The 26157-nt window shown below is 38.7% G+C and overlaps 1 protein-coding gene across 1 annotated transcript; it reads left to right on the forward strand.

Annotated features, from left to right (window-relative positions):
* Positions 1–544: 544 nt before the first annotated feature.
* KCNK13 (potassium two pore domain channel subfamily K member 13) lies at positions 545–23681 on the forward strand. Its single transcript, XM_039382681.1, has 2 exons — positions 545–562; positions 14222–23681. Exons 1-2 carry the CDS (start codon positions 553–555, stop codon positions 15112–15114), a joined length of 903 nt encoding a protein of 300 aa, XP_039238615.1. The 5' UTR covers positions 545–552; the 3' UTR covers positions 15115–23681.
* The last annotated feature ends 2476 nt before the right edge of the window (positions 23682–26157 follow it).

Genomic DNA, 26157 nt, shown 5'->3' on the forward strand with positions numbered 1-26157 from the left:
TATGTATATTTAGTCATAGAATCTTGTTCTCCAATTTAAATTGACATGAAATAAAGTAATCCTGCTTTGATAATATCTCTTAATTTTATGAGAACATATTGGTTCTCACTTGAAAACATTTTTTGGGAGGAGATACCCAAAATTCAACCCTGTGGATGATGTCAGTCAGCCCAGCTTCCCTCATCTCTTTGTTTTTTACTGTGTCAGTAACTGTGTCATGCTGGAAACATAGTAAATAGATGTTTCTGAGATGTTTTCATAGTAGGTATTTTCTTAGATATATGCTTTATTAAGTAATGAAGGTAAAAAGGATTTTCTGAGCTTGAATTAATACTTTTGCAAAGGAACACAACAGAAATATAAAATCTAAGCTGAGACAAAAGGAGAAGATGGGAGAAAGGAAGGATAGAATTTTCAGCAGAATTGGAGTAACATGCAAATCCTTTGGTCCCTTGTTATGTTCCAACAGCAGCAGGAAGTGATGCCATTTGGGGATTCTTGTACTCCCTGTACTCCCTGTACTCCCTCAGCATCCAAAATCATTGGCTGTGGATGTTAGAAGGTAACTTGTGACTCTATTCCCATTACTCTCTGTGGACCCTTTGTCTAAGAATGTGTCCAATTCTTTTTTGAGTTTGCTCTTACTGTCTGACTGTATGATCTTCTTTGGAAGCAAATTCTAGACATTCAAAACTCTTTATGCAAAAAAAATAACTTTCCATAAGTTTTAAACCAGTTTCTTATTTGTTTCATTGAATGATGTTCTTGTATTTCAGAATCTGGGCAATACCATACCCCAACTCAACTTTTCTGCTGCATGGATTTTGCAACCCTTAATCAAATCCAGCCTTAACTCATTACTCTCTAAATAGAGAAGCTCTGTCCTCACTAAAAAGTTACTCCATTCCCTTAATCACTTCAGTCATCCTTCTTTGTTCCTTCTTGAACTCCAGTATCTCCGAGAGCTGTAGAGACCAGAGCTGAATGCAGTTCAAGATGTTTTCATAAGGATGCTTACAAAGCAGCCAAATGATGCCTTTGTTTCTATTTTGTGTCCTTTTTTTTCTCTTTCTTTTTCTTTCTTTCTTTCTTTTCTTCCTTCCTTCCTTCCTTTTTTTCTTCCTTTCTTTCTTTCTCTTCCTTTCATCCTTCCTTTCTTTCTTCTTTCTTCATCTTCCTATGGTGAAATGGCCAGATCTGACTTCAGCATTATATAGCCATGGTTTAGATTATTTAGATTATTTTTCCCTTACTATGTTTCCCTCCATTTCTACACTGAAGTTTACCTGCTAGCTTTCTGCAAACTCACTCCATTCTGTGAAATCCTTCCTGCTATCAGTGGCATTTGATCACCCAAACAAACGTAGTATCATCCACAAACCTGGGGATCTCACAATGAGCTTTCTTCTAATTCCTTTTCTGAAATTTTTCTGTGGCCATTACTGTTTGCATGCAAAGACTGATGCTTAACATCAGTAGGAAACAGGATTTAAGAAATAAGTAGAACTTATTGCCAGAGTGAATAAATAGCGTTTCTGAGTGAACTGAGCAACAACCAGGTCTTTTACAAGACAAATTTACTAATGACATGGAAGTAAAAATTAATATGATTTTCAATAAGCTCAGTTAGTGAAGATCTAACAAAACATGATAACCTACAGACTGCACCCACACCAGGATTCGACAAAGAGGTAAAGATATTGCTAGGCCTTCTGCACTCACAAATACTGCATGGGGTACGCAGTAATGACTTACAGATGGTCAAGCAGCTGGACTGGTTACTGACAGTACAATTCTTGAGGTAGTTCTCTAAGCTGGGTTACTCTGGCTACTCAGAGCCCCATCCAACCTGGTCTTGAACACCTCCAGGGATGGGAAGCCCACCAAACAGTTCCAGTGTCTCACCACCCTTATAGTAGAGAACTTCTTCCTAATATCTAGTCTAAATCTACCCTCCTTCAGCTTTAGGCCATCCTCCCTTGTCCTATCCCTACATGTCCTTGTGAAAAGTCCCTCTCCAGCTTTCTTGTAAGCCCCCTTTAGGTACTGAAGGTGCTCTAAAGTCTTCCTGGAGGCTTCGTTTCTCCAGGCTGAACAGCCCCAACTTTCTCATCCTGTCTTCATAGGAGAGGTGCTTCAGCACTGGGATCAACTTAATGGCTCTCCTCTGGACTCATTCCACAAAGTCCACATCTTTCTTGTGTGGGGACCCCAGAGCTGGACACAGTAGTCCAGGTGGGATCTCACAAGAGCAGAGTAGAGATGGAAAGTCAACTGCCTTCACCTGCTGGTCATACCTCTTTTGATGTAGCCCAGGATATGGGTGGCCTTCAGGACTGCAAGCACCCATTGCTGGGTCATCTTGAGCTTTTCATCCACCAACACTGCCAAGTCTTTCTCCTCGGGATTAATCTCAATCCATTCTCTGCCCAGCCTGTATTTGTGTTCGGAATGGCCCTGACCCAGGTGCAGGACCTTATATTTGGCCTTGTTGAACTTCATGAGCTTCACACAGGCCCACCCCTCAAGTGGTCATTTGAATTACTTAAGGCTTATTATTCCAATTCTTCTGTTAAGAGAATTATTAGTGGTCCATTTTGAAAAACATAAATCATAAAGCCATACACATGTCATGATTATATAAAAACATGTTTTAACAAGCCCAGACACACATCTGGTAAAGAATATTATTGTCATGTTTGTAAGCAAAACATCACTCTTGGGACTGCAAGACAACTGCTGGTTTGTTTTATTTTTTTTTGCTAGTTTTTCTTTGACCACTTGTAAGAAAACATTAATTGTGATATTTTAAAAACAGAATTTTATTCAAAGTCAAACTTTAAAATCCCATCTTTAAAATATATATAAAAGATAAAAATGTATATATATCTCTCAATAAGTACTTTAGCCAATTTTCACTTTATAGGAGGCCGGAGAGGAAGGAACAGTGGTGAGTTTTGTCAAATCCAGTGTGTGTGACACAGATTTTCCTGGTGTTCCCAGAAATCCTGGAAGGCAGCAACACTTAGGACACAGCAAAATATGTCATCACCAGGTCAGCCACAGTTTTCATTAAAGTATCAGCACTGTAGGAGCTCTTATAATCTTGACAAAGCCAAGTGCTTTGGAATAATTACTAGACAATTTTTGTTCTACAATTCCCCTGGTTATTTCACAAAATATTTTTGCACTGGACCAGTAAATTTGGTCATTCAATATTTTAATATTAGTACATGTTTAAGTCATACTATACTCCTAACAATAGCCTGGTGGTGGTTGGGTTTTTGTTTTTTTCTTCTATATTTTGCACTTGTGGGAGTTTGGCAGTTACGATCTGTGTATGCTGTTGAAACAGGGTTAATTTTTCTCAATCCACATCATTCTGCATCATATGTGTTAAGAATTTTTTGAAAACACAACGTTTAGAACTGTCTTTTGCAGAATGTGACTTATTTTTTCTACTTGTTAAGAAAGTTTCTGTGACTTTGAAACCATTGATTTCTTCAGCTCCTGGATGGGTGAATTTATTTTTTTTTCTATGTAGTTCACAAACCTTGTTTTCAGAAGGAAGCAAGGTTCTAATGGAAGTCTAATAGACTCTGTCTCTTCAGCTACTTCACTAACAGGCTTTTTATTTTAAAATAGAGTCCCTCATGACACAGGATTTTGCACCTGTTTTTCAGCATGTGCATTATATGCGGTATCAAAGCACTATTGCCTTTTCGTGTATGACAAACTGTTTTGAACATGGCTTCCAGGAAGCCATTATAGAGAGACAAAAGATGTCACAGAGTTGGTTTAGTGCAGAAAGAACTTGATAAATAGTTTCAAAATGTTCAGATTTCTTTTCACACAGGTAGCGACCAAACACTTACAGTCCTAAGAAATCCTGTTATTTAATTATGTGCTTCTTTTCCAAAGCAAAACGTGCTGCTCAGATGGGGAATAAATACTGTGAATGATGAGGTTAGAAGCATTTAAACCTATTAGCAGTACAGGTGGCATCTTCAAAACTTCTAGAAAAAGCCAGGACTTTACTTTGTCAATTTTTCAAGGGTTTTAAGATGAATCAAGTCTACCGTTTTTGGAGTTATCTGTGCATTTCTTCTTCCTCTGAAAGAATATGTAATTAATTAAATAGGTGATACGGCAGTTTTGGGATGAACATTTTTAGTCAAATCTTTCTCAGCTTCACTATTTTCATAAGCAGAATGTGAAAAATAATAGATGGTAGCTGATATAGTCTTTGGAGTAGCCTGACATTAGTCAGGTTGAGCAACCTACTCTAGTGGAAGGTGTCCCTGCCCATGACAGGGAGATTGGACAAGATGGTCTTTGAAGGTCCTTCCCAACCGAAAGTGCTCTACGATTACTTGACAAACTCAGATTTTATTCCCGTGTCCATCCATCAGCCCCCTCAGCATAAGTTTTTTTCTTTCAAAATGTCAGAAAGGTGAGAAATTACCTTTACCCCTTTTATAAGTCCTAGCTTTTGAGACACAGATCAATGGGTAAGAAACTCAGAGATGATCAAACAGAAGTTCATCATCATATGCTCATCGCATTGCCAGTTCTCAGTGATATATATTCAGTGATGAATATTCACTGAAATCTCTGATAATGTTGGCTGTCATCACTGTCTGCCAGTTTTTGTAATTTTAATCACAATATTAATATCTGCTTCTGCTTTTATATGGAATATTCTAAATCCTTACTATACACCATGCCAATAGCCTTTTCTATGTGGTGTAAGCTCGTGGGCCTTGCTTTATATTTGTAGTTCCTGCAGCACCTGCTTGGAAACTGTGAATTTTTTTGCCTTTATTCTTAGCTTTTTGGGGCTTTCTCTCAGTCTCCAAGGAACTAAAGCAGTGTTTGTGCTGTCTTTTATGCTATGCTTCTTTGATCAATCCTTCAGTTTGATGTATCCAAGCATCAGGCCAATCTAATTTTCTGGGTGAGGTTTTCATTTCCTTGGAGGTAGCAAGGCTGAGGCCCTTGGCACATGGTGGTTCTGGTAGCGATTGCTACCAACCTTCCTCTCTGCCATCAAGATAAGACTTGAAATTTATTAGGAAAATGTAATCGCACACAAACACACCTGCACATATACTATTCCTTCTCCTACTGAAAATGTAATTTTCTTATCTGTGTCCAGCTTCCTTACGGCCTGTAATGCTGCAGATTTTTTTTCTTTACTTTTTTGAGCTTAACACTCACAGCTGAGGTCTTTTTGCTTTAGGTGAACCACAAGGGACATTGTTGCATAAAGTTGTTGGTATTTAAAGCCAGGGAAGAGGATGAGGATTGAAAAAGACACCACTTGGCTTTTTTCATCAGAGGGGAACCAAAAAGCCTGCATTATTTCCCGTAGTTTTACCCCTAAATGAGAAGACATGCTAAAGCTTTACTTTAGAGAAAAGCTGTATATGCCAACAATAAAACTCACAATAAGCAAATTTAAACAGACTTTGAAAATTCTTAAAATACAACCAGCTTTGTTCTATTTAAAAGGAAAATTTTAGAGTAGATGAACCTATAGCTCAATTAATACACATCACTATGTTCCTTTGCCTTGATAGTTGGAGTTATTATGTTTATACAGACTGACTGCAAACAAACCCTTGGAACAGCATTAATTACATGCACAATTCAGATGAATTATTATCCTGCCACAATGAATAATGGCTTGAAGTTACTGTTATTTGTCAGTAAGGTACACTATTCCACAGGAAAAAAAAGGTTTCTATACATGTATATCAATTTGATTCAGATGTAATTACATGTATTTTCCAGTTTTGCATATATATGAATCTTGTCCACAGAACTAACACTCATCAGTATTACTGTACCCTTACCGAGGTAGCAGCTGTTAAGGATGTTTCAGCCCACGGTTTCAGGTTGTCTTGGTTTCAGACACATGCAGGCACAAGTACCTTTTCATACAACATATTAAAATTAAGATGTGATTAAATATTAAATAGAAATGTTAATAAAATATATATGATTTAATTAGACAAATGTTTCTATGTTTTGAGGCTAAATAAAAACTACACAAACCTTTAAATGACTGTTACAAGGAAATTTGAAAATAGCAATAAGGTACTTCAAAACTGAGCCCTGTTCTATCCCTATAGAAACACAAAAGATGTACAGACTTACAAATCTATCTAGGACTGATGGAAAGGCACTAGGCATAGCACCACTGGCATCAAAAACGACATAAAAATTATAAATGGAAACCCAAAGGTAGGCGTAAAACATTTATACATTGAATTTATTATCACACAGGAGCTGTAACAAGGCTGTGTACATCTCTTACAGAAGACCTGGAGTGAACCTGAAATAAAATATAACCTTAATCATATAAAGCAGAATGACAAAGTTCCATAAATTATCTTATGTGAAAAACTTACAATGATGAAAATTACAGACTCCCGAAGAGTCATGTATTATTAAGGGCCACACAGACATTATAACGGTGGTGTCAACAGACCCATCAAGATGTCTATTAAAATTGATTTTTTATTATATTTTTCATTTAATGTTGTCCCTTTAGCATTTTTCTACTTATGTCTTTTCGATTTCTTAGCATTGGAAGCTTTTCCTAAGCTAGGTTTCTGTTCAAGGCAGAACATACAGTTTCCATGTGTGAAGTGAGAGAAGAAGGGCAGTAACAGGTTTTAACAGTGACTCACTGTGAGCTGAACTTTGCTGTTAAATACAGCACACACTAACACAAAACCAGCTTTTCTGATGTTTCCCAGAACAAATCAGTGAAAGCCCAAGGTTTTGCTATTTCTAACCTTGAAGTCCCATTCACACTTGGTGTAACACTAGCCTACATTTGTGTCACAGGGTTGCATTTACAAAAGCCTGTACTCAGAGGGTGTGCACAACCTCTTCTGTTATGCACAATCTCTTACACAAGTCCTCTACCCCCCTACTGGCACAGACTGAGCACACGACTCATGCAGTCCTTGAAGGATTATCTCTCTCCAGTCCCTCAGCCTCATTGAAACTGGCAAGAGGGCTGTCTGTCAGCTGTGACAAGTCTTCAAACAAGTTAGAGAGTGAAAAAGATCTTAATACATATGAGAAAGTGTAGCTTGTGTTTGGGTAACTGTATTTATTGTTTCATCTATACCTTATACCTTTAGTTTCAGCATCAGTGTTGTCCTTTAGGAACAGACTGGACCCCGCTAGGAGCTCTGCAGAAGGTTACATCTCTCATCCTGCCTGTGCATGACATTGCAGGTGCGGACTGGCAGAGATGGAAGCCACAGTACTCAGCAGAGGTCCCAGGTCACCAAGCAGCTAAGCACTCATCATAGCAGTCTGTTTGCAGATATGACTCAGCTGTAATAGCCCTAGAGACATTTCCAGCTTTTACAGCTCTGGAGTGCTGGAGATGCCCAGGCAGGAGGTGCAGAGCTCACTCGGGCAGGTAGATCTGGGAACAGAAGAGCATACAGCACATAGGAGTGCTGTTATAGCCATGTGTCCCTGCCTCCCTGGACAGGCCGAGCCTTTCTGCCCCACGTAGCCATCTGCACAAAAAAATTGCATTACCAATTAAATAAATGCTACCACACACCAGGCTGTCCCCAGTAAAATATTGTTTTGTCAAATAATTGTTGCATTAAAGGAAAGGTTCATGGCTAGCTCATCCTCCCCTCCTTATCAGAGAGAGGATCAAGATGTTGAAAGTAATGGTTGTGACAACATGTATGGATGTGTCTCACCAGCCAGCCATGCAGTTCAGATGCTGATCTTCCACTGATGGAAAATCACAGAGGTGTCTGTGTGCATGTGTGTGTGTGTGTGTTAATGCATCAATTTAGCAAAATAAGTGTGTGTGTGTTTCTGCATCGATTTAGCAAAATAAATGACACGAGATTTTTTTTCATATCAGAAATTGGACCCAAGTGCAGGTTTGTTGCTGTCATCAACAAACTGTTAGCTTTTAGCTGCTGTTATTTGTGACAGCACTGTGCCTGCTTCCATGGTTGTGTCCTCTTACACAGTGGAAGTCTCACAGAAATGAATCTTTTTCTTCTCTTCCTGGAAAGAAGGACTTAATGTCCTCATTCCTTTCTGGAACAGGACACTGTTACAAGCTTGCTGATACAGCAATGTCATAAGGGCAGTGATGTGACAATATTTAGGAGTACTTTAGCTGTTCCTTCAAGAGTCTCTACAGGTGAGAATTACTCCAGTAGAACTAGTTTTGCTAGGACAACTTATTCTGCTCAGAGAGCATCAGACTAGGCTATTATGGCAGAAGCGAATTTTGCCAAATTATTAGTGTCTGCACACTGTCAGAACTGTGCACAGTACAGGACATTTTCTCAAGTCTTTGAAGTATAGCTTCCATTAGAGTTGTTTCTTCTGTCCCTGTTTTAGAAGCACAAGACATCCTTATGTAGATAGTTCACTGCAGAATGTGTCTGAGGGAAGGAGGATCAGTATCTTTGCAGGTATCTAAGACTTCCTATATTTCTCTTTCCTAATTACTATTTTCTTGATGATTTTTTCACTGCAGTTGAAAGTCTTGATCCTGTTTAGTTTTGTTCACAACTTTCATGATCCTCAATCATTTTCTTGTGTTTCTGTTCCACTGGTGAAATTCATAATTTCCCCAGTGAATCACTTCCAAAGTAGAGCTGATAAACAAATAAACATAAAATACATTAGGAATACAGACACAATATCACAAAGAGCTCTGATTGTAGGCTAAACTGGAATGCTGTTTTCTGATGATATTTATATTTCTGACTTCACAATGATTCATTATTGTTGCTATAGCATTGCCCCCTCTTTCTACCCACTTCCTCTTTGTGGGAAGGGCAGGAGTAGCAAACTGCACACATTCAAAAAGGAAATGAAAACTCTCAGAAAAGAGAGATATTTTGCAGAACAATAGAAAGACCCAATCTCGTGATGTAAAAACTGTGAAATCTATATGTCTGTCCTAGTCTTCCTACACACACACACTATATGAGGTACTCCAAGCTTCGTTCACGAGGGATTAGATTTGATGAACTGTTTCTCATACCCTTTCATGGCACCAAGTGCACCGGGAAATGAAAACTCAAGTTTTAGTTAATGCAACCTGTGAATGTCAGGACATACAGAATTAATACACAAAATGTCCAACCATGTATCACCAGGCAGAGAGAGATAAGTGTGGGTAATGATCCAGGAAAAATACCAGTGGTTGGTAGCACTGAAAGAGTTTACAGAACAGAAAAGATGAAATGACCTAAGATTGGCCTGAAATCGGCAGTTGGATTCTCTGAGGCTGAGTGCTGTGTGTGTGACATGCCAGGATGTGGGTGGTGTGAGTCCCCTGAGCTGTGCACCCTGGCTGCGTCTGGGTAATGGGTCTGGGGGACCTGGGCAGAGTGAGAAGGGCTGGATGGGAACACCACACAGCCTCATAGCAGAGGGATGGCTGTTGGAGGAGGGAGGTGTTTTAATTCACCTTTTCTAGATTTTCAGGGGCTGGTAGATCAGGGTATTGAGGAAAGAAAATAGAGAAACAAGTTTGGGTTTTTTTTGTAGAATTGATTAATTATAAAAAGTTGATGCCTGTTTCCTCTTGTTAGGTTTCAATATAATCATTTTACTGTTAGATTCAGACTAATATCTTCTTAACATTTTTCACTGTTTGCTCTCTGTTGGAGGATTCTGCTTTAGGAGAATTTCCTGTTGGACCTCAGTCCTTCTTATCGAACTGGTTATTGATAAGAATTACAGCTGCTTGCTTTTCTCCATTTATACCCAGTACTTACTTCAGGAAATCATAAAGGATGATTATATTATACTATCGATGTGATTTCACTTTTTAATTTTTCTTTTCTATGAGTGTATCCTTTTGGAATGTCCACGCAATATAAACTGAACACACAGGTGGATTTTATAATGGTTTGCACTAACAGACTTCATAATAGAAATTTTACTGCCAAAATAAAATCTTAAAATTTATTTTGCATAGGAGGTGTGTTTAGAAAACTTTTACTGACTCTACTTGGAGTATAAATTCCTTCCAACTTGAAAGAAAATTGAAGCTACATGGAATGTACTTCCTCAGTTCAGCTGAATATTAGGAAAGATAAAACCGTTTATAGTGGTCAGTGAATCATGGGGCAAATCAGTATCATACTGATTTCAAAATAGGAACCTGAAATTTTTACTAAGAAGGCTGCCTTCATTGCTAGGCTGGTAAAGTTAGGATTTGTCATGCATTTCTATCAATGGTGGTATTACAATGCCATGTCTGCAGACGTGTCTAACAAATTGATTGAAACACTTTTTAGTACCTTAAAAACATTCAATTTTTCCAACTCAGAATGATCTGATTCCCAGTTGATTAACTATAATCTCAATTGTTACTCGAAATAACTCTTTCAAGAAATGTCACCCAACTTGTAAAATAAAAGTCACTAAGTTTGATCAGCATTCTCTCATACCATAAAATCATCAGCATTTTTTTTCCTGAAGTTGCTTCCTGTTTTTATTTCTTCATCACAAGAAGCAATTCTGTATTTTCAAATAGTCTCCAAGTGTCAGCCACTGGTTTTATTTCCTCTTTTATACAATTTCATAATTTCATTCTGTATTTGCTTCCCAGTCTGCAATGTAACTTCTTTCTCTTTCACTGTTTTGCTCTATGGGTCAGGCTGGTACTGACATTATTCACTAAGTCATTTACCTTTGATACGTTTGACTGTTGGTTTCTCTTCTATTCCTTGCACTTGAGTAGTCTCTTTCAAATTGCCAGGACCAAAGCTTTTTGTGAAGGACTTTCAAAAGAACTCAAACATGAAAGTGCTGCATAACAGAGTGTGCTTTATAGCCTAAAATCAGGTCTGGTGCACAGAAAAGAAAAGGTAGCAAGTGTGACAACCATTTGTAGAACAGGTTGCAAAGATGTTCCTGGAAGCCATGGGTCAGTAAGTCTGTCTTCGATAGAGGCACATTAGGGAAGTGTAAACAAGAATATAATAGGTCAGGACATTTAAAAAGGTGATGCAGCTTTTGCAGAGGGAAGTCACATCTCACAAAAATTACAGTGTATCTGGACTTTCAAAAAGCTTTTACACAAATGTCTTCACCAAAGCCTCTAAAGAAATAAAGAAATAAAACTAATGGGATGAAAGGTGGAGTTCTACTATTGATAAAGAATTGTTTAAAAAGAATAGCAGAAAAGTCTAGGTATCAATAGTCAGTTTTCAAAATGAAGGCAGATTAACAGCAAAGTCTCTGAGGTTCTTTGCTGGCAACTGCACATTTTAACAGTCAAAAAAAATATAAGAAAAGAGATAAATACATAACAACATTTCGTTAGGATAGTCAACTATAAACCTGACTGTAATGCAACATGGAAGGCCTGTTCATCCCTGGTTCAGTTTGTAAGGTACTCAGCATCCCAAGTGGCATGTCAGAGAGAGCCTCAGCTGCTATGCAGAAACCTGCCAGACATTTACTCCATTCTTCTTTTCTACAATGAAAGAAAAAAAGGCATTTTATAAGAAAAGTAGGGAGTTTGTGGTTTTGATATTTTGAAATGAAAAGTTTTATCATAAAAATTCCGAAAGAATAGATTTAATTTAATTTCAACTGTGTCAACCTTTTACAATTTTTCCCTCTTGCATTTCTTGGCTGAAGCAATTCACTAGATTTACTTAGATTTATACGTATTTCAGACACCTCAGAAGTCCATTTTGGGAAAAATGCATTTACTGTCAAACAAATACTGATCTATAATATGGTGTCACAAATTAATCCCAGTTGTAATATGGTGATGGTCAAAGTTAACCAGGCATAATGTGGCCCAATACATCGAAATAAAGGGCATTTCAGGAAATGAAATAATTTCTGGGACTAAAAGTTTACAGCTCATTATCTTTAAGGGAAAATTTATTAAACTAATATCTTTATACTGCTTTCAGTTTTTCTATTGTAACATTTCTTTGGAAATGTTAGTATTGATTGCTATCATATAGAGGTCTGTAAATAGAAAAATGAATTAAAGTTTTACATTTAATCCAGAAGGTAAAAAAGAGTGCTCCCCTGAAGAGGAGGAGATGACAAGGGACAGCCACCCCGAGACTCACTGCCTCTCTGGATCAGTGTCCTGCATCTTTTGGTATTCATGGTTCACCGTGATTTCCCGATGCCTGTTGAGTTCCTTTGTAAAGCCTTTGCTAGTGATTTTTTTACCCACACAGAACTGAACTCAGCAACAAAATCCAGTTAACTAAACAAACAAACCTGAGGAGCTCAGGCTCTGGCCATGACGCCAGTGGCAGGATCCTGACAGGAATCTGTGGGAGGCAGCCCAAAAGCCTGTGCCAGAGGGTCCCCACCTTTCCATCTCTGCCCATCTGCTTCTCTTCTTCAAGGAAAAGGGGGGGCCGGGATGTGGCAGCCCCTCACTGCCCTTCCCACCGCTGTTTTGGGCAGATCCCACCAGGCTGCAGAGAGATTCCTCTTGTCCATTGGTCTTTACGCCTCTGTCCACAGGGTGGAGGTCATGACTTGCATATAAGCCAGCCTGCACAGAAAATAAGCATTGAAGCTAGGATTATAGAGGCATCAGATCATGGAGCAGAATGGGAAGGTGGAAAGCAAGAGGAAATATTTGTGTGCCAAGGGGAACAATAGCAAAAAGATCATCTTGTCACGAAGAACATTTTGCCTTTGTGGTTTGTCTCTTGCTATGTGCCACCCACACAGAGTTGCAGTCCAGCTCTCTCTAGCACAGAAATTTAATGAGGAGGCTGGAGACTCCTGTAGGACCACTTTATGCTGCAGTTTGATTGTGGATCAGGCAAAAGTGCAGTGACCCTTGGGAACCCACATTTGGAGCTGTTATTAGCAGGGATTGTGCTGGAGGGGTGAAGCTGAGGGCTGTCACTTAACAGTGTGAGGACCATTGTTAGAAAGGAATCTGTGTTGGTAGCAGGTCTCCAGTGAAGGGAAGAGGAAAATAGTTCAGCACTGATGGAAACATGGTCTTTTCACACTACATTTGTCTTGTCTTCCAAGCACAAGTGTATCACATTAAATAAAATTTCCTTTATTTCCAAGAGCCTTATATCTTTATTTCATAATTAGCATCTCATAGTTACAAAGAGAAAGAAACAAATAATGTCTCATGTCCTGTATGATTTTTCTGTCCTCTCAGCAAGATTGTTTTGGCTTAGTTGTTCAGTTAGGTAATCTCTTATTAATCCTATTAAAACAGCAGCAAAGATTTATCATGAGTGTTACTCCAATTTGCTCAATGGTGTTCTGAACATACTTTTCATTCTTTAGTAATATCTTATCAAAACAAGGTTGTCTTATCAACAGCTTTAACTGAAACAAAATTACTATTTTCAGGCTTTAGGATGGGAAGGATTTGAGAGAAGACCGAAGCACCTCTGGCCTGAGAAATCCCATTACAGGGAATCAGACCAGAGGAGATTTCTGATAAGACTTACATACAGGCTTGAGCTGTGGCGTGGGACACAGAGAAATAGGAAAAATTCAGCAAAGCTGATTTAAAAAGGGGTTGATAATGGGTGACAGACACCAGGGTCATGTGCAGGGCATCTTTAACGCCTACTGGGGACCTTCCTGAGGGTCTGCTGATTCCGTTGGGGGCTGGTGTGTGCCCCCAGCCTAGGCATACACAGCCAGGCTACAGTGGGTATTGAGTGCTGGGTGGTGCACCACTTGCACTTACCGCAGGAGCCAGGTGAGCCTCAGAAAAATTTCACCTTGTGTTACAAAGATTTGGTAGGGATAGACCCCTGGAAGTCAAGAGCCACCCCCAGGACAGACCCCTGGTGCAGAACAGCACCTCAGAGAAGAAAGCAGGTGTGATAATTCCAAAGCCTGGAAGCGATCCGAGGCACAAGGAGAGAAAGAGTGAACCTAGCAACCTGACCAAAACTCTCCACTAAACTCTCTTTTCTTTCCTATGTTTTCTTCTGCTTTTTGTTTCATTCTGATTCTGGAGGAAATAGTGGCATGCATTCCTTCCCCTTATAGCTGGGACAAGGTCAAGCACAAGTGGGTTACACCTGGGGAGAGTGTCCTTACTTTTTTGCAGAGCTGAGCTGTACTACAGGGGTTTGCTACCAGTTTGTCGATCTTGCATGGGATGAAACTCCTGACATGGTAACTGTAGGTTTATTTTTTTCAACTGTTCTGCTTTGTCTTCCAGGGTTTGGTATGACCACCCCAGCCACCGTTGGAGGCAAAATTTTTCTGATATTTTACGGCCTTATAGGATGTGCAGGGACCATTTTGTTCTTTAACCTGTTCCTGGAACGCTTGATCACAGTCATAGCTTATGTCATGAAGTCCTGCCACGAAAGACAGCTGAGGAGGAAAGGCGTTCTCCCTCACAACGGCCGGCGGGGCTCAGGGACATCTGAGGTGGACAGCCTGGCGGGCTGGAAGCCCTCTGTGTACTATGTCATGCTGATTTTATGTGTAGCATCACTCATCATTTCCTGCTGTGCCTCTGCAATGTATACACCAATTGAAGGGTGGAGTTACTTTGACTCACTTTACTTCTGCTTCGTGGCCTTCAGCACCATAGGTTTTGGTGACCTGGTCAGTAGCCAGAACATCAAGTATGAAAGCCAAGGCCTTTACCGCTTTGGCAATTTCGTCTTCATACTCATGGGGGTGTGCTGCATCTATTCCTTATTCAATGTGATCTCTATTGTGATCAAACAATCCATAAACTGGATATTAAAGAAGTTGTCCTGCAAGTGCTGCCACAGATGCCAAAGAAGATTATTTCGTTCAAGGAGGAACGTGGTAATGCCTGGAAATGTGCGCAGCCAGAGAAACATCTCCATCGAGACTGATGTTGTCAATGAGAGTGACACAGATGGACGCCGTCTGTCAGGAGAGATGATCTCCATGAAAGACTTCCTGGCCTCAAATAAAGTCTCATTGGCCATCATGCAGAAACAGCTGTCAGAAACTGCTAATGGGTATCCAAGGCAAATGAGCTGTAATTCAAAGCAAAACGGATTCTCTGGTGGGGTTGGAGCCCTGGCAATTATGAATAACAGACTGGCAGAGACAAGTGTGGATAGGTAAAATTGTAACAGTAATAACAGTGAAACAGTGTGAGCCATTTCAACAAGTATTGAAACAATGTGAATCAAGTGGAAGTAGCTAGAGATAGAGTGCCACCAGAGGCTGGGATGAATGCGAAGGCCATACCTCCTGATGGAAGACCACTGACACTTTTTGGGGGCTGTCACTTAATGTTTTTGAATTGCACCAGTCCCAGCCTTCCTTATTTCCCATCCCTCTGCTTCTCAAGCAGGTCACTGCAGAAGGAATTTAATTTAGCCTCCAGATCAAATTTCCATGTCCTGTTCTTTTCCATTTATGTGAAACACAGATTTCAGGATAAGAAATATGTGGGATGGGAAGAAACCAAGTGTGTCTACTGAACACATCCTTAATTCAAAGGGTTTTTTTGAGTTTTCTGTCTTATTCTCATCATACCTGTTTCCTGAAAGTAGTTCATCTGAGACCAAAAGAGGAATAAGACTTTCTCTATGATATTGCAGATCTAATTTAATGAAAAATAGTATGAAAGTTGGTAGGTATATTTTGGAGTTATTGTGATGCGAATGAGGAGAGAATTTTGCCCTTAGAATTTAATTTAGTCTTTCCTTTAAGAGGATACTGTCAAAAGTGATAGAATAAAAATTTATCCTACTTTTGTTTTCTTCTCTTCATTTGCAAAACATGATTTTTTTTCCAAGGCTACTTTTTCTTCTAGAATCGAATCACTGCGGCTGTTTCAAAAATATCAAATTAAATTAAAAACTGATGCATTTATGAGTGGTATGAATTATTCGACAGTAGCAATCAGAGACTTTTCAACTTTCTGTTCATATTTGGCTCAATTGTGACTGAAGCAATTGAGTATCAGCATTGTGTAGTGCAACTAGTAACTGAGTTTACGCAACAGGCTTTAGTATGCGATTAGATTGTCATGCCAGCATCCAGGTATTATTATAGATGACTGTGATCACAGAATCACTTTGGCAGTGTCCTTTTTCTCTTTCATGTAATTCTGTAATTCTTCCCCTGTTTCTCTGGCTTTTGGTGATGATAATGACAGGACCCTGATTAGGGAGGTAGAAAATGTTTAACTCCTCATTTTTCTCAATGAAATGTTCTGAGTGTTCATTACGACTAGAAAAGAAATTTCAATGAGAAGAGTAATTACAGTGAGAAGAACATGAAAACAGGAAAAGAGGTGATCTTTAATGACAGTGAAATCATCCTTTTTAATAGGTAACTGGAGAAATAAGGGATCAAATTACCATGAAGTCTGGAAAGAATTTAAGGCAGACTGGGCTGAATTCCTGATTCTCCTTTATCCATGCAATGCATTAAAGCTAAATAGTATATGAGAGTGTAAATAAGCAGAGTTGGTCACAAAGGACTGGAAAGGAATAGTACATGCATTAGGACTAAATGTTGCCTCACAGCCAGAAAGACTTTCAGAATACTACCATTTTAGGGAATTTAAAACACCATATGCAGTTCTCATTTTCTCTCATACAGAACAATGCAAATAGCCTCTTCAGTTTAATTTCTATTGGGAATTAATAACATATCCTATTTCTTCATTCTGGCCAAAAGTTCTTTTATTTAGGTTTCTAATACTGTAGAATAACATTTTGATACACATTTAAAGCAATATTTGAATTTGAAAACAAAAGCTTGGAATTCTTTCATATAATAAACTAACCCCAGATATTCAACAAATGTATTTAACCAGTGAAAAGAATTGCAGTCTCTTTTGACTTTATTAGAGGTAAAATCCTGATTTAAAGTAAAATCCTACTGTCCTTAGTTACAAGGAAAGCTTAAAGCTGAAGTCATTAGTCCAAATTCTGATATTTATCAACTCAGCTGTGCAGCAGTGGAATAACCCTAGCAGTATCCCTTCATATTTGCATCCGAACCAGCTCCCAAACCCTAACTTTGGTGAGAAAAGCAGTCTTATTTGGTTTTTTGTGGAGTTACATATTAGCAAAAATTGCCACAGAGTTAATTTAGATGGTATTATAATACCCAAGATCCATTACATTGTTACACTTTTTTTTTATCCCAAGACCTTCTTTGTCTCAACCTCACTGAATAAAAATACTTGGATATAAAAAGAGAAAAGTACTACTCTAAAGCCTTCTTTTCAAATTCATCCAGCAATGCCTCTGTTCACTGCCTGTAACGCTAAGATCTCATTGTTATCGATGTATTCCTCATGCTGCCAACTAGCAGAAATAGTTTAGGACTTGACCCATTGCTTGAGCAATCATTAAGATGGTCTTCAGATGGTTTCAACTGCTCTCAAGACATGAGACAGTTATGTTGCTCTGTTTCATTCTTTGTGGTACCAAGCCGTGGTTATTCATCACCACAGAGGAATCTTACCAGCTATTTTCAACAGATCTGAAAGCATCTATGGTTGCAAAAGTAAGGGACTAATAAATAGTCTTGATCAAAGAGATTTGGCAAGGCTGCCTGAGATCACTGTTGTACACTAACTCTGCATTCATTCTGCTCTCTCAAGCACTGCCTTCCTCATGACACAAGCCTGCCAGCTGAAAGGATCTTTGCGCTGGTTTTGTGGTTGGATTTCATGTGCACTGAAGATAATGAGGGAATAACGGTACTGATCACCTCTATTCAGATATGAATTGCTGTTCCAGAGATGAAGGACTGGCATATTCTGTCCCTGTGCCATCTTGTATAATGATGTCATCCTGTCCCTAAAAGACCTCTGATTTTGCCGTTGAGTTCGTCTTATAGCAGCCACACTATACATTGAATGAGGTAGCTTTACCAAGGAGACCAATATTCTTAGAGAATATTTGTGGGTAAATAATTAGACTTTTAAGATCAGAGAGGGAAATTTCTAACTCCGGTCCCATGGTACTACTACAGTGATTTTTTCTAAAGGCATTGGACAGAGAAATCCTGAAAAGCTCCGTGCATAATGTAGCATTAAGTTATTAAATTCATAAAACATGTGGAGATATAAACTTAAATGTGCCAAAAAAGAGCAGAATTTAGCGTAGGAGTGACAAATGCCCATCCTGTGTGAAAAATAAGTTACAGCAAAAATACAGACAACATCGCATTTCTTGCATTACTTTTTAAAGTAGCAATGAGGAATTAAAGGAGAGATCTTATTTCAAAGCTGTGTAAATTGTAATGCCATATTGTTTAACACTAAAATCTCAGTCAACAACAGGAACCTGCTTTCACAAGTAATGAGTTTCCCTATTGCCTGCTATGAATTTGCATGATGGCTAATGAGATATGGGTGTGGGTTTTTAAGGCAAAAATGCTTTGATGGAAACCTTGGATGTATTGAGCCTCTGAATCTGCATTTAAGAGGTCAGCACTTAAAGAGTACCGCTAAAATCAGTGGGTTAATCTGCAGGTTGGAGCCTGGCAGATTGAAACTCCACGTCCTTAGAGGAGTAATCTACTGGAAGTTAGCCTTAGTTATGCCACAACTTAATAATATCATTATTGAACAATATAATTATTACACATTGGAAGGAAATATCTGCTGCTAACCAAAATACAATCAAATAAGTAAAGATAGCTCTTAGGATTTTCTGCCTAGTTTAGGTTTTGTAACATTTGTGCATCAGATGCTTTGCTGGGTATGTAGATGTCAAAGCAGCTACATTCATTTATCTCCATGAAGGACATGGATCTCTTTTTGCAAGGACATGAATAGACTTTTTAAAGGCATTTAATTCCTGCTGAAAGTCAACTCACTTCCCACCACACATTGACTTTCAGTAGAAGTCAGGTACCTAATTCCCTTAGGCAATTTCAGAATCCCAGCCATATATTAGGTTTTGAATCTAAGCTGACCTGACAGTGTCCCTGAAAAGTTCAAACACTTGGAGCAAAGTTTCAGTGCTGCAGCACTCTAATAGCTGAGTTCATTTATCTAAAAGCCTTTTATGGTGAAAGCTTTGCATCAACCAAATAACACAAGCAATGTTTACAGTTTGTTTGATTTAATCTTGGCCTTTGACAGATTTAATTATATTTGACACATTTATAAATTAGAGAACAAAGAGAAGGTAAGGCTGGACATGAAAACCAAACCAGCTCCATTTCTCAGACTGAATTAATCAAGAGAAAGAGGTCAGGTTTGGAAAAAAGCTTCTTGATTAACATTATATTTGAATAAAGTTTCTCTGGAGATGGAGGGTATTAAGTAGTTCGGGTGACTCCTTTCCAACAGCTGTGGAAGTGGAGCTGTTTGTGTGACCTGCTGGTGTCCCCACTCTGGGAACAGAAGCTCAGTGAGCCTTAGCTGAGAGAAGGGTCAGCATTTCAAGTAATACAGTTGGCATCTCTTGTTGTTTTGATTTATATTACTAACACTCGGCTTATATAGTAATTTCTTAGATTCTTCAAGAAGTAGTGAAGTTATTTTGTCCAATTTCATGTACAAACTGTGGAGAATCACCAAGTGTTTTCTTTCCCCTGGGTAGAAAATACTGCCAAGTACAATGTGCCTATTTGAGAATGTTCAGAGTAGTTTTTTGCTTAATCCAGGAAATAAGAATGCAATCCCTTCCCTGTTCTGTATTTTCCAAACATCTATGAGCAACAATGCCTACACAATACTCTGCTTACAAGGTCACAATTCACTAGGAAAATTAAAGCCATTGCTCATCAATGTGGATGAACACAGTCTTATTTTTTATTAGATTTAAGAGAAACACAGTGTGAACACAAAGAATGGCACTTCAGGTCCAAGTAGTCAGAAGCTTTTTGATATGACCTGTGTTTAAAGAGCTGTTTCATGTCAAACCAGAGAAAAACCCTGTCACTGCAGACTTTTAAGGGCATTAGTAAATGTAAAAACAACCTTGTGGAATAGATGCCCTAAGTTATACTCTGGTTTTCTACAGTTTCACTCTAATTGTTGCCTGCAGTTTTTATTATTTGAAATTATTTGCAATAATAGAATAAATAATATAAATCTGCAAAGATTTTGAGAGGCGTGATAGTCAGATATGTTTTAAATATTTTTTTCCTCAGGCTGCCTAGCTTTTTGTAAAGGGGAACTTTGATGAAAGGCAGAATCAACTCTTTCCAAGCAAGGATACAGTTTTTGGATTCAAATGGATTTCCTGTTAGGTGTGCATGCAGAAGCTCACAGAGAGGCAAGATAGCCTAGTTTTCAAACATTATCTTTTGAAATGTCTTTCAAAGCTATTCCCCTTTTAAAGACATAGAACACTGTCAGTGTTTACTTTTTGTAGTCTTATCTGAGAAAACTTAACCTTGCTTTTTGATATATTTAGAAGAAACAGATGCTCATGAAGAAAAATGAAAATAACCTTACATAACCTTTACATGTATCTCTTGGAGCTGCTGAAATCCTCCTCTTTATCCTAACTTGAAGTTTACATCAGAGTTTAATTTCTCCAGCTCACCAAAGAGGTTTGGTCTTACTAGTGAATAGCCACAGTTCAAAAACAAGAACTCTAAAGTTGTATTTGTTCATCTTTTCTAAATGCTGCAATGTGCCCGTGGGTGCCATCTAGTCTCCAAACCCTTTTCCAAAGCAAGCCTAGCTAGTTCCTGCCCTTCTCTGTGCAAATATCTGTCATTTACTGGGCAATGCTGCTTCTGCAGGTAGCAATCTGTTCGCAGTGTACTGAAAGTGCCCTTCTCATATGAAATACTGACCAGCACCCTGTACCAAGAGAAAGTCACAGCCCCTTCTCTGAGCTACTGCATTTAGGCAAGCACTTAGCTCTAAGTTAAACACATTTCTTCATAAATAGCATTCAGGTAGCTGCTTTTCTCAATCTAATACATAGCAGATGAGTATTTTGATCCCTAGGTATCATTGTTGTTGGCACTCTTAATTGAGATGGCAAGGACTGAAAAGGTCAGTCTGTCTGCCCTAGGCTCCTAGGCAGGGTCATTAATCACCCTTTTAGCAAGCAGCTTATGGCACTGTGGCTTGGCTCTGCACATTGGATGTGCAGAGTTCTCAGGAATGGATTCTGATCCACTGAAATCAATGAAGACTTTGCTTCTGGATTCTTTATCTGGCATTTTTCACAAGAATTAATTCCACTTCACAAAATAATCCAAAGAAATGTGACTAGACTCTTACTTTACTTTTACCACCAGATGCAGATGTGCAAATGCTAATTCTACTCATGCAGTACCGTGTTCTGTGCTAAGTTATTGCCCAGGGACCATTATTTGGTCTACAAAATAATAACCTACTTCTGATGAAGACCTGCTTTAGATTGAAAGTATCCAGATTATTGTCTCTAAGAATTCATTTCCTCAGCTGAAAAAACTGTGACAAATAACACATTTTCCATGAAAATTCATTCTGTTCTACAAGGGTAGATTTTGCTCTGTCCTGACTGTTTGTGTCAGCTCATTCTTTCCCTCAGCTTTCTTCTCTCAGTCCACACCTGCAAGATCCTTCTCCCTCCTTTTTTTCTTTCCATTTATCTTTATCTCAGTTCATCAAATCTTTCTGCTAGCCAAATATACCATGGGGTTTGTCTCTGCTGAACATTGCACTGGGAAGTGGTCTCTGTCAAAAAAAAATCAGAGCCATACCTCATTTACTAAATGGAATGATAAAGATGTGGTTTTATTATTTTTCATTCATAGGCATTTGAGTGAAATTTTTTACACCAGTATCAGAGGCAGTGATAAGATATTCTTAAAGCATTTTTGATGTCTTATGGAAGAAAAGTGCAAGGGTTCAGACTGCACATATGTGCCCATGTGTCTCTGCTCTCTTTTACACATTGGCCAGTTTCCAAAAAAATTACCAAAAGAGAGGACATCTCACACAGAATCAACATCCTACCCCTTTTGATAAATGTTGGCACCCCACCTGAGAAAAGGTCTGAGAGGCAGGCTCGCAACCTGTCAGATACAAGAAAAGCCACACAAAGCAAGTCAGGAGGTAAAGAAAGTGAGGCACACAGAGAGACTGATGTTCTGAACGTTCCATCAGCTGAGAAGGTGTCAAACAGAGCTTACACCTCCTCAGACTTGCAGCATAGATCCAAAGGGTAAACAGCAAGTGTAGTGATATTTTAGCACCTCTAAAAAAAAAAAGATCCCTTTATTCTGTCAGGATTTTATTCACAGCTCTATCCCTGCTCTTAGCTCTTCTACTTCTTGGATGTCTAAGGCTTAATAAATTTGCATAAATAACCAAAACTACAGAAATATTTCACCTGATTTGCGGAAGACCTGGTCCTTTTTTGACACCATGTAATAGGTCTGTGCAATAACAAGAATTATAATCCCCAAACTACAGCCCATGATGATAAGAAAATGGAGAACTTTGTCAAGCTTTAATGAATTTCAAGTGTTAGAGATTTTACAGTTGTCCCAGTCAACCTATTGAAGAACATTTTAATTTTAAACATATTCCCAGATGCTTAATTTAATTCTCCCTTGCTACAGCTGAGGCACATTGTTTGCATTTGAGCCATGCTGAATATGGAGAACAGAATATTCCCTTTCTTTTTGAAAGGGAGGTATTTTTTACAGTAGCTCATCTCGGTCTTTGCTATCCCAGACTAGAAAAATACCCTTCCATATGTGACACTTTCTATAGTTGCTCTACCATGCTCCAGACTGTGCTTGATCCTTGGTCCACTTTTTATTTTCCTTTCAAGTATGGTGCTCAAAATCAGATACAGTGACACAGAAAATATGTTGTTAATAGAGCATGGAACAGCATGATTATTTTCCATATCTTGTCTACACATCCTGTTCCTTTAGTTTCTGGGTTGGTGCTTGCTTGCCATTTTAAACCACTGTAGATTCATCTTCAGTTTTACATGTGCCATCAATGCCAAATTCTATTCTTGCAAAATTGTTACCCAAACTGTAGTGCCTCCAGTTAGTGCCTATGTACCATTTCATGTATTGTTGTTGAATAGTTTCTATTTTTTCAGACCCCTTTCCCATATCCATTTTTGTTTGAATCCTAGTCCTTCAGCATCTTTGCCATAACTGACTGCCTGGGGTCATCTGCAGACTTGAAACTGTGTTTCCTATCCAAGTTAGTAATAAAAATATGGACCCAGAGCAAGTTTTGCAAAATCTTCTTCAAGTTTGAAACTAAACTACTGCTCTATACATACTGTTGTCCAAACATTGTTTCTCAATCAATTTTACTCTCATATTGTGTTAATTTCATCAAGTGTAAATGACAGTAAACTGCAATTGCAATATTGTTATTCCTGATGTTCAGATATGAGCTAGAATAGATTTAACTTTCAGATCCTGATGGAATTTGCAAAACTGATTAGTCGGTGGAAAAGTGGTTAAAATTTAAAATCAGACAAAAGTGAATCTTGATTTGCCAGGTCTCCAACATAAAACTTCACTCTCTTCTTTTACAGTTACATATTATAAAATAATTGTGTGCCCAGAGCTACAGAAGTAGATGAAACTAATAGAAAGATCACATGGAAGAATTCAGTCTGAAAAATACAAAAGTGCTTTGGCAATATATGGAAGAACTTGAGCTGTTTTTTTTCCTCCACAACATGTATTTCTGTTCTACAGATTAAAATATATTTTAAAAAGTGAAACATCATCATGGAATATTTTTCTATACATATTATTTTAATTTATATTTAACCTAATCGGCTAAAAGTACTGAAACACAGAATAACTATTTTATTGTGTGTGATAAAAAGATTTTTCAAGAACATTCTTCCCTTGATGTGTCTGCCTGTTCATTATCTTTTTTGAAACATTCTTCTCCTTGAGGACAGCAGAAATAGAACCATGCGACCAGCAGATGTTAGAAACTTCCTTGCTTCAACACCCAAACAAATGTTGTGGATTTAATGCTGAATGTGAAGGACTGCATTATTCATTTGTCTAAGTCATCTTGGCTTATGGTCCAAGCAAATGTTTGTCTGACAGAAAAAAAAAAAAGGGTATTAAATGTGCTTTGCGTTCCCACCAGGTACCCATCATAAGCAAATCTTTCTTGCAGGGAAGCTGGCTTGAGCTAAGGTTTGCTGGAGGGAAGTCATGCTACTTTCTCTTTGAACCCTGGAGAGTTACACATTAAATATACAACATCGGCTCTGTAGGAAGTACATGAATACAGTAAAGCCATCACTCTCTTATCTTGGTAAACTTCAGATGAGCTCATGAGAGGAGTTGTATCACGACTGTTTGGCAACAGTAATAATTGTAGTAAGCTGTTTCCAGCACAGAGTTAAATGGGGCCTCTGGAAGCAGAGACAATGTAGAACAGGACCGCAGAGAGGAAAGTGATGAGAATTCACTAAACATACTCCTCATCTTCTTACACTCATTAGGAAGGGACACTGCATGTCAAAGACTGGATGTAGGTTGGGACTTTTAAAAGGGAAGCACTGGTCTCCTTTCAGATGCATGGTAAAGTGGAAATTTTTAAGGCTGATTTTTCAAGAAATGTGTAAGCAAATGCATGCAGCATCATGATAATCCTATTGTCATGGTAAACTGCAGCAGGAGAATATGTGATAGTCAAAGTGTATGAGTTGTTATTGTAGGAATAGAGTATTCTTCTGAAGGGAAGAAAAGTACTTAAATATCTTAAACAGTCTAGATTCCTCCTAGATAAAATTTCCAAAATATCTAGATTATTTAGCTGTCTGAATTTGAAATTAGAATTATTTTCAGCCAAGTTCCACTGGTCACTTTAAACCAGCAACTATGTTTCCAATGCCAGCCCACTTCAATAGTCCCCTTATATCACAGCTCCATAGAAAGTGGGTAATGTGCCCATGTCACCCCAGATGCCTTCTTTGACATGAACACAGTCACCACACGCTTCCCTCTCTGCACACGCAGCTGGAGCCCCTTCATACCAGGAGGGTTCAAAGGCATGCACAGCCCTATCCCATGAGGGCTGCTGTGTTTGCAGTAGCAAGGAATTTCCCCACTCTTATGACTTGTTTTTATGGTTATCCAGCTCTGATTTTCCCTGGGAGTGGGCTCTCCAACTAGGCAGCCACTCATCCTGTGTGCTTTCCAGATACCACATCTCAAGGTTCCTACCCAGCCATCCACAGTTCATGCACCACAGTAGCAGAAAAGGCTGTGCCTTGGTCTGTTTACCCAGTCTCTTCAGAGATTTCGCTGTCCAGCCAGCAGTTCAGTTGCCCAGACCCCCTGCTAGTTCCAGGGACAGGTACTCCATCCCCCTTTTTCACAATGACAGCCTAAACTAATATTCAGCATTCAGATAGTCTCAACTCCTTTCTGTAACCATAGCAAGACCACTGTGAAATCCCTTTTTCCACATTTTTAATATGCCCTTCTCCTGCACTACCCCTTCCCCCCTGGCCAGAGCACCCTAAGCTGGCAGTGGCCGGACAGGCTGCTAAAAGGCCAGGGAACAACTGGCCCTTCCCTTTCCTGAAGCACACTTCTCTTCTACGCACTTCACAAAATTTGTGGAGATTTAGTACCTTTCACATTTCTACCTCTGCATATAGTGTCTTTGAAAATAACCAAGAGGTTCAAATGCTTGAAAAGAGCCCAAACAGTTGCATTCCCAGCTCATTACCACCAACAATTGCAAGCAGGAGGCAGCAACCATGACATGTCTCTAATACTAAGTAGGTATTGTGACGGGAGAAAGGAATCTCCATCTGACTCAGTCCAACTGCCAGGACAAATAGTTTAAAAACTAATTAGAATCAGAGTATTTCAAGGTAGAATATCAGAATATTTCAGGGACAGTGGAAAATCTGAACAAAGAATAGTGTTTCGCATTTATGGAACTAGAGAAAATCCTGGGGCACTCCAGAAACACTGGTATTAGCAAATGTAATACTACAAGCCACTTGAGTATATCCTGTTTTAAAGGGAAAACATTAAATTGCATGAGATAGGTTCTGAATTATATTTATAGAGGCAAGTAAAAAAGCTATTGTCTGTATTTCCAAAGGCAGCAGAATGATGACATCAGCTCAAGATGCAAAGTAAACAAAAAAGAAAAAACAAGTTATAGTGCATTAAGAAGATGTGTTATTGTACTATATAGATATTATATATTTCATT

The sequence above is a fragment of the Pipra filicauda genome, unplaced genomic scaffold (assembly GCF_003945595.2).
Source record: "Pipra filicauda isolate LSUMZ 115617 unplaced genomic scaffold, ASM394559v2 scaffold27_size4233163_pilon, whole genome shotgun sequence".
Taxonomy (NCBI): domain Eukaryota; kingdom Metazoa; phylum Chordata; class Aves; order Passeriformes; family Pipridae; genus Pipra; species Pipra filicauda.